Source organism: Oncorhynchus gorbuscha, linkage group LG06 (genome assembly GCF_021184085.1).
Source record: "Oncorhynchus gorbuscha isolate QuinsamMale2020 ecotype Even-year linkage group LG06, OgorEven_v1.0, whole genome shotgun sequence".
NCBI lineage: Eukaryota > Metazoa > Chordata > Actinopteri > Salmoniformes > Salmonidae > Oncorhynchus > Oncorhynchus gorbuscha.
Window position 1 is genome coordinate 71,644,431 of NC_060178.1, and position 9,747 is coordinate 71,654,177.

A 9,747-nucleotide genomic window follows, 5' to 3' on the forward strand; every position below is an offset into this window, starting at 1 on the left:
TGGCATTGTGTTGTGTGACAAAACTGAACATTTTAGAGTGGCCTTTTAATGTCCCCAGCACAAGGTGCATCTGTGTAATGATCATGCTGTTTAATCAGCTTCTTGATATGCCAGACCTGTCAGGTGTATGAATTATCTTGGCAAAGGAGAAATGCTCACTAACAGGGATGTAAACACATTTGTGCACAACATTTTAGAGAAATACGCTTTTTGTGCATATGCAACATACATGGGCTATTTTATTTCAGCCCATGAAACATGGGACCAACACTTTACATGTTGTGTTTATATTTTTATTCAGTATACATTCCGTCTAAAACAGACGTGACCACTTCCATGTACACTTTAAATTGGGCACATCTTACATGAATCGAACCGGCGAATGACGGCAACCCGGTAACATATCGCAATGCGTAAAGGTGTGCTCGATCCTAAAACACAGCCTAAATGACAGACAAGATAGGACACATGGAGCTCAGTCACAACGTGGGAAGAATGAACAAAGGAAAGCATTAACAGAACGGCACAGAGTTTCTAACTCGTGAGTGTTACGATGACTCTGTGTACCGAAACAATATTTCACTCTTGTAGGCTAAAGACAGTTAATAGCAGCATTAAATGCATTTCTGTATGTGTAGAACCGATTATACAAAATAACTTCTAGAAATAAATGCATAAGGGTAATAGAATGCGCTATTCTAAAAAAAGGGCCTGGTGGTAGATTAGACAGTCTTCGGGTTCGTGACGAGTGGGCATAAATCCACATCATCACAACATCTTATTTGCTACATGTTTTGTCTATTTATAAAACCCCTCTCCGCAGTGTAATGAGGGGCATCTGTGAAATCTTTTTGCCAATAGGAAATACACACACACACACACACACACACACACACACACACACACACACACACACACACACACACACACACACACACACACACACACACACACACACACACACACACACACACACACACACACAAACAAGCAAGCATAAGCACCAGCTCTGAGTCATTCCAGCTAGATCCAGACAGTGTTGTCTGACTCTACTGCCAATGTTTGTCTATGGAGATTGCATGGATCTGTGCCATTCACTTTGAACTGGACTGTTTTTACAGCATCAGCATCGTGGGTAGAGGAGCTTGTTTTGAGATCAAATTGCTTCCTATAAGAGCATAAAAAGTGTGCATTTCTAGACAACTTTGAAAAGCAGTCAAGTAAAGATTGAATTTTTGTCTTAAAGGGGCAGTTTTGTATTTTGAGACAGGCTTGAATAAGCTAAGTAGCCAATAGGCAGAGCGTTGAATAATTTGTTTGATTATCTGTAATAATGGTATGGGAATAATGATGCATTTTAATTTGTAAAGTGGTTTCTTGCATCAAACAATAACAACAACATTTTCAGTCATGTATTTGTCTGAAGGACAAGTGGATAAAGTGGATGTCAAGCCCTGCATGTTTTTTTTCAAAAGTCTCGTGGAATGTAGGCCTACTGTCACGCCCTGGCCATAGAGAGGCTTTTATTCTCGATTTTGGTTTGGCCAGGGTGTGACTATGGTGGGCATTCTATGTTCATTTTCTATGTTTTGGATTCCTTTGTTGGCCGGGTGTGGTTCTCAATCAGAGGCAGCTGTCTATCGTTGCCTCTGAATTGAGAACCATACTTAGGTAGCCTTTTCCCACCTGAGTTTTGTGGGTAGTTGTTTTCTGTTGAGTGTTTGTGTTGCCTGTCGGGTATTCCGTTTGTTATTTAGCGTTCGGTTTTGAATAGATAATATGAACACGTGCACCTTGGTCCTCACCTTCTTCCTCTGAATGCTGTTACACCTACATTGAACATCCCACATTGGCTGCTACTGTACTGTAGACTGAATGATAAACCAGCTATTTCCATGTTAACATGTTATGGGATGTATTTTCTACATTGTTTTTGATGGTGTGCCACTCTGGTAGGCCTACGTTATAAAATAGCCACAGTAGACTACTTTACCACTGTTAAAACTAACTTAAAGCAGGTACAGCCTGTGTTCACAGTAAACGTGTGCCGGAAGTAGCACAGAATTTTCACAACGTTCGAGTCTGCACTCAGCAGACCTGAGATTTGCTCAGTGATGCAAAAGATTAGAGGGAACATTGCCCCTGATACACATGATTTCCCAAACACGTGGCTTTAATTGGCCTTATTACTAGGAAGACATTAGTTAAGAATCAAATCCTTGATGACACGGTTTATAATCTCTTCTGGGAATAAACTAAATATTTGGATTGTACATTTCCGCCAAAAATCAGAACAGAACGATGAGTCCAAGAGGATTTCAATGAATACTTTGACATTGGCACAAGTTGAGAGGTGAACCATCAGTGAACCATCAGTGAACCATCGTTGGTGTAGCACATTGAATTGTACATACTGGTTGTCTTTACAACAGGACTAATAGAGACCTACAAGGAACCATGTTAAGAGTAAAGCTTCCATTGGATAAGGCCTCAGTAAGAGGGCACTGAACCGTGGTACTCCTCTGTATCCACTCACAATGTATGTCAGCAAGTGAGAGAGAGAGGCTTAAAGACTCCCTCGGTTTCTCTCTTATGCACACACACAAACACACAACAAGGGTCTCTCTCCCACCACTCGCACATGCTCCCAAAATTGCACATGGCTACACTACATGGCCAAAGGTATGTGGACACCTGCTCGTCGAACCTCTCATTCTAAATTCAAGGGCATTCTTATGGAGTTGGTCCCACCTTTTCTGCTATAACAGGATCCACTCTTCTGGGAAGACTTTCCACTAAATTTCGGAACATTTCTGCGGGGACTTGCTTCCGTTCAGCCACGAGAGCATTAGTGAGGTTGGGCACTGATGTTGGTCGATTAGGCCTGGTTCGCAGTCGGCATTCCAAATCATCCCAAAGGTGTTCGATGGAGTTGAGGTCAGGGCTCTGTGCAGTCCAATCAAGTTCTTCCATAGCAATCTTGACAAACCATTTCTGTATGGACCTTGCTTTGTGCACAGGGGCATTGTAATGCTGAAACAGGAAAGGGCCTTCCCAAAACTGTCGCCACAAAGTTAGAAGCACAGAATCGTCTAGAATGTCATATTATGCTGTAGCATTAAGATTTCCCTTCACTGGAACTAAGGGGCCTAGCCCGAAACATGAAAAACAGCCCCAAACCATTATTCCTCCTCCACCAAACCTTAGAGTTGCCACCTATGCATTCGAGAAGGTAGCATTCTCTTGGCATCCGCCAAACCCAGATTCGTCCATCAGACTGCCAGATGGTGAAGCATGAATCATCCCTCCAGAGAATGCGTTTCCACTGCTCCAGAGTCCAATAGCTGCGAACTTTACGTCACTTCAGCCAACGCCTAGCATTGCACATGGTAATCTTTGGCTTGTGTGCGGCTGCTTGGCCATGAAAACCCATTTCATTAAGCTTCTGACAAACAGTTATTGTGCTGACGTTCCTTTCAGAGGCAGTTTGGAACTCAGTAGTGAGTGTTGCAACTGAGGACAACTGCTATTTCAGCTACACCTGTTGCAACTGAGGACAGTTCTTCAGTAGGGGCCCTTCTTCTGCCAATGTTTGTCTATGGAGATTGCAAGGCTGTGTGCTAGACTTTATACACCTGTCAGCAACAGGTGTGGCTGAAATAGCAGAATCCACTAATTTGAAGGGTTATCCACATCCTTTTGGCAATGTAATGTATTAATCACCTAGGAGTCAGATGCAGAGCCATGGGGAAAGAAATTATAAGTATAGTCAATGAACCACTCTCACGGCATCCACAATACTTAAGGACTTTTAAATTAATTATATATACCCATTGATTCTGGACCGGACAGTTTTTCTCTAATGGAATTTTATTCCTTCTTTACTACTGATGTGATTGAGGTAGAAATGTTACATGTATAACCTTTAAAAGGCCCCCACCGGAACGCAATGTCGCCCTATTTTGACGTACAGTAATTCCTGTCCTAGAGAGTAAATTCTCATTTAGGTTCCACCTCCGAAGCGTGTGAATAACTAGGTTAGTAGCATTTACAAATGTGGAAGTAATGATTAATAATAAATGAATCAACTATTTACTAATCCTATATAAATGCTTTATTAACATGTAGTTATTATAAAGTTCCATAAATAATTGTGTTGTAGCACAAAAAGATTTCTCACAAAAACTGAAGCCAACAGTTATTAGGTAAAGACTTCATATTTACAGTGCATTCGGAAAGTATTCAGACCCCTTCCCTTTTTCCACTTTTCTTACGTTACAGCCTTATTCTAAAATGGATTGAATTACTTTTTTCCTCATCAATATACACACAATACCCCATAATGACAAAGAAAAAAAACATTTTTTAGAAATTTGAGGAAATTTATACAAATGTAAAATTTAAAAAGTATTCAGACCCTTTGCTATAAGAGTCAAATTGAGCTCAGGTGCATCCTGTTTCCATTGGTCATCCTTGAGATGTTTCTACAATTGGAGTCCACCTGTGGTAAATTGAATTGATTAGACATTATTTGGAAAGGCACACACCTGTCTATATAAGGTCCCACATTTAACAGTGTATGTCAAAGCAAAAACCAAGCCATGAGGTTGAATGTCTCCATAGAGCTGGCTGCCTGGCCAAACTGAGCAATCAGGGGAGAAGGGCCTTGGTCAGGGAGGTGAAGAACCCGAAGGTCACTCTGATAGACTTCCAGAGATCCTCTGTGGAGATGGAAGAAGCTTCCAGAAGGAAAACCATCTCTGCAGCACTCCACCTATCAGGCCTGTATGGTAGAGTGGGCAGATACTCTTCACTGAGCAGGGCTCTGACGACCAGTTGGCCAGCGCAGGTGTGGACGGTATTGACTACTCTGACTAGATTCTCCAGTCTGATGAAACAAAGATGGAACTCTTTGGCCTGAATGCCAAGTGTCATGTCTGGAGGAAAACTGGCACCTTCCCTACCGTGAAGCACACCTACTCATTCAAGGGTTTTTCTTATTTTTTTACTGTTGTCTACAATGTAGAATAATAGTGAAGACATCAAAACTATGAAATAACCCATATGGAATTATGTAGTAACCAAAAAAGTGTTAAACAAATCAAAATATATTTTATATTTTAGATTCTTCAAAGGAGTGACCCCTTGCCTTGATGATAGCTTTTCACACTCTTGGTTTTTGGAACTGCACAGAGTGGCGTGTCAGTTTCGGTTACCACAGTGACGTGGACTTGAGGACTGACTGCCTGGGATTCTAATAATGGGACACATTGTGGCTAATTTACTGTATGTCTTGAGTCTTGGAACAGTACAGCTGTCCAGACAGAGGCAGTACTCTCATCCCTGCAGGGGGTGTCCTTAATTCCTGGCCATCATATTGTATTTGTGCATGACTGTCTATTAACAAGAAGAGAATCTGTTCAGGGATTTTTAACAAGAAGAGAATCTGTTCAGGATTTCTAGAATGTTCTGTGATGAACGTCAGAGCAAGTCAACTGACACCACAAAAATGTTTCACTTAGTTTATGTGGCTCCAAAGTCAGATTGCTCATCAGACATCATAACAAGCTTGGTGATAACATCCAGGGAACTAAAGCCTAACATCCACACACACTTACAAACACACACAGGCGCACACACGCAAAGGGTCAGGAGTGGATTCGGTTTCTGCAGACACTGCACTAATAAAGTTAGCAAAACAATCATGAAATTACATAATGTACATAACGGAACTGGGACAAGTCCTCATAAATTGAATCATTACTTCATAAAAGGATGATTAAAAAAATTGCAGTTCGTAGTGTGCATTCAGGTCAGGTCAAAGTTCAGAAATGCTTGTTTACAGTTATTGCTAATAACAATGTTTGCGATTCAGCTGACAAGTGACAAGTTATCACCAATTATATGTTCTAAGAGGTGTGATCTTTACAAGCTATAAGCTTTAATTTACTGCATAACCTGACATGTGACTGAATGATCCAGAACACTGAATAGAGAATGTGGCATGATTATGCCATACATTACTGCACAAGTGTACATTCCTGGCATGACCATTTAGAAAATAATTTTGTACATACTGAGTATATGTTGGCATTGTGTAGACATTCTCAACATATAACCACTTTTGTTGTTGCTGAATGCTTTAATATTATTCCACCTCTCTAATGGCTCCCATATGGGCTCTTTCAGAGACTGTTGGGTACTATGGAGGGGACTGCACCTGTTCAGGTTGGATGGTGTCCATGCCTTGATGGGTGTGTTGGCCGTAAGACCTCTGGTCTCTTACGTGGTGCTGCGTCCATCAAACCTTCCCACACTGTTACTCTCCTCTGACCCTGTCTTTGATACAGCCAGAACAACAATGACACATTGCTCCCCAATATATCTTGCCACAAAACATTTATAAGATGCTTCAGCCTTACTATTTTAACAAACATTTTAGATTTAGGGGCAGCAAGTAGACTTGCGGTTAAGAACGTCGGGCAAATAACTGAAAGGTTGCTGGTTCGAATCCCAGAGCCGAGTAGATCAAAAATTCTGTCAATGTGCCCTTGAGCAATGCATGTGTAATTGCTGCTGTAAGTCGCTCTGGATAAGAGCATCTGCTACATAACTAAAATGTCAAATGTAATTCCTGTTAAAAATGTTGCCATTTAGCAGATGCTTTTAGCCACAGCGACTTACAGTTAGTGTATTCATCTTAAGATAGCTAGGTGGGACAAACACATATCGGTTGTAGTAAGTTTGTTTTTCCTCAATAAAGAAGTTATCAGCAACTATACTGAACAAAAACATAAACGCAACATCTACATTTTTGCATCTGAAATACATAAAAAGTGTATTTCTTTAAAATTGTGGGCTCAAATTTGTTTACATCCCTGTTAGTGAGCATGTCTCATTTGCCAAGATAATCCATCCACCTGAAAGGTGTGGCATATCAAGAAGCTGATTTAACAGCATGATCACAGCACAGGTGCACCTTGTGATGAGGGCAATAAAAGGCCACTCTAAATGTTCGGTTTTGTCACACAATACAATGTCACAGAGCGTGCAATAGGCATGCTGACTGCAGGAATGTCCACCAGAGTGGTTGCCAGAGAATTTAAAGTGCATGTCACAACCATAAACCGCCTCCAATGTCGTTTTAGAGGATTTGGCAGTATGTCCAACTGCAGACCACGTGTAACCAAGCCAGCCCAGGACCTCCACATCTGGCTTCTTCACCTGCAAGATCGTCTGAGATCAGCAACCCGGACAGCTGATGAAACTGTTGGTTTGCACAACTGAAGAATTTCTGCATAAACTGTCAAAAACCATCTCAGGGAAGCTCATCTGTGTGCTCGTCGTCCTCACCAGGGTCTTGACCTGACTGCAGTTTGGCGTCGTAACCAACTTCAATGGGCAAATGCTCACCTTTGATAGCCGCTGACACGCTGGAGAAGTGTGCTCTTCATGGATTAATCCCGGTTTCAACTGTACCGGGCAGATGGCAGACAGCGTGTTTGCTGATGTCAATGTTGTGAACAGAGTGCCCCATGGTGGCGGTGGGGTTATATATTTGGGATGCTCTGGATCGATGTGGACAACAGCGTGTTCCAGTTCCCCCCAATATCCAGCAACTTCACACAGCCATTGAAGAGGAGAGGGACAACATTCCACAGGCCACAATCAACAGCTTGATCAACTATATGCGAAGGAGATGTCGCACTGCATGAGGGAATTGGTGGTAACACCAGACTGACTGTTTTTCTGATCCTAAAATCTCTTGGTACTTGATAATGTAGCCCATGATGTAATGTATCCTAACAAGGTTCCCATGGCCTTTGGAAGTAAAACAGCCCCACAACTTCACAGATCCACCACCATATTTCACTGTGGGGATTAGGTTATTTTCTGCATGACCATGGCCCACCTCTGTTTTTGTTGCCAAGAAGCTATATTTTAGTCTCATCAGACCATAGAACATGATTCCAATCAAAGTTCCAATGACAGCAAACTCAAGGCGCTTATGTTCGTGGTTTGGTGACAGAAGAGGCTTTCTTCTAGCAACCCTTCCCAATAACTTGTTGGCATGGAGGTGGCATCTAATTGTAGTTTTGGAGACTTGATGACCCCAAGATGTAATCAACTTCTGCATTTTTTTGCCACTTGAACCATCCTTCTCACTGTGCTTTGGGGTCAAATAAAAGTGTGTCCTCTTCCAGGAAGGTTCATCACAGCTTCAGTTGTTTAACATTTCTTAATAAGTGGAGATAGCGACACAACTTAAATGACCTATCCTTTTATAGCCATTGCCTGATTTGTGAAGGTCAACAACCTTTTGTCTCATTTCATTTGTGTGTTCTCTGGCCTTTCCCATGTTGATGGATGACAAAGGGAGTTTAGCCTGTGTGTCACCTCATATGTACACCCCAGTGAAACAGGAAGTCATGGATGACAATGTAATAGTTCCCAAAGACTCAGATGAACTTTAGAAATCTTCATGGAAAATACATTAATTTGATTTTGTTCATAAGAATTTATATGGCTGCCAATAAATGTGACACGTATGTTTTTGAATAAAATCATTATTTCTTGATGACATTCTTTTTTAAAAACATTTTAACTCAATTAAAGGTTGATTAAAGTGTAAGATCAAGCTGATAAACAACAATGTCATTTTTCACAGGCTTTTTTGTTCATACAGTATTTACTTAGAGTGCGAATAATTCACTGGGGTAGAATGATGCATCATGAAACCCATCATAGGGGTCAAGGTAAGCAGGATATCCTCATTTCTTAAAGACAACATCATGTGAATGTGAATAAAGGTTAGATTAGAACTATCAGATGGAATACATCTACAGCACATGACATCATCTTTTCAGGGTCAGGACCACGCTCCATTTAGTGAAACCTCAGGACATTATGAACCTCTGTAAGCCTATCCTCAGATGCCAGGGAGAGATGCACAGTACACATTACTGTGGGAAGGGAATCAAAGCAAGCTTTATATATACAGCACAATTCAGACGTGAAATGTGACACGTGCTTCACAAAAACAAACAAAAAAACAATGAAAAGAAAAACTTAACTATTTACTACACAACAAACATAAGAGGATAAAACAAATGAATAACAAAGACTTTATTAATTATAACATGTCTCACCTCAAAATCGGACAGGGCTGAGAGGGGTGGTGACGGGGTGTCCCGGCTAGGAGGGGTGTGTTGGAGATCTGGGGGACGGATAAAGATGACAGATTGGTACCTCAGGAGGTGGAGCAGCAGGGAATTACACACACGCACTCTTCTTCTCCAACATCCTGGGCTCTGATGGAACACGATACACAGGGGGAGGGAGACGAAATGTCAATAAAAAATGTTTTCAGTAAAATATTGTGCTGATCAAAGGAAATCAAGACTGAGTTCTAACAGGGATTGCATGCCATTTACAACTATTTCATTCACACCGTTACTATGAAATGTGATTTGCTTCTCTTTGCAATTCAATATCGATACTGTAAACTTCATCACTGTAAACAACACAAGGGGACAGACCCGCCGCCAGAACAAATCAGTTGGGCATTTGCTTTCCATAGGCGGGCCCATTTTTTTTTTCACAGGACCACCTATTGTGTGCAGGCGCTAGCAACGTCCACAATTGTTTTAAAGGGTGTAATTGTAAAGATCATAGGCAGCTCCTGAGTTTGAAGTTTAGGGAAGCTTCCATTTTATGCTACCCTTTTTTACCAATCGGTGTGCCCGT

The 9,747-nt window shown here is 41.3% G+C and overlaps 1 protein-coding gene across 1 annotated transcript in view; it reads right to left on the minus strand.

Moving 5' to 3' along the window:
• Window positions 1-7,454, minus strand: part of fam13c (family with sequence similarity 13 member C) — a 41,857-nt gene extending 34,403 nt beyond the window's left edge. The window contains exon 1 of the mRNA XM_046354810.1: window positions 7,414-7,454. Within this exon, the coding sequence (XP_046210766.1) occupies window positions 7,414-7,454 (41 nt within the window). The remainder of the gene's footprint in view (window positions 1-7,413) is intronic.
• Between the last annotated feature and the right edge of the window lie 2,293 nt (window positions 7,455-9,747).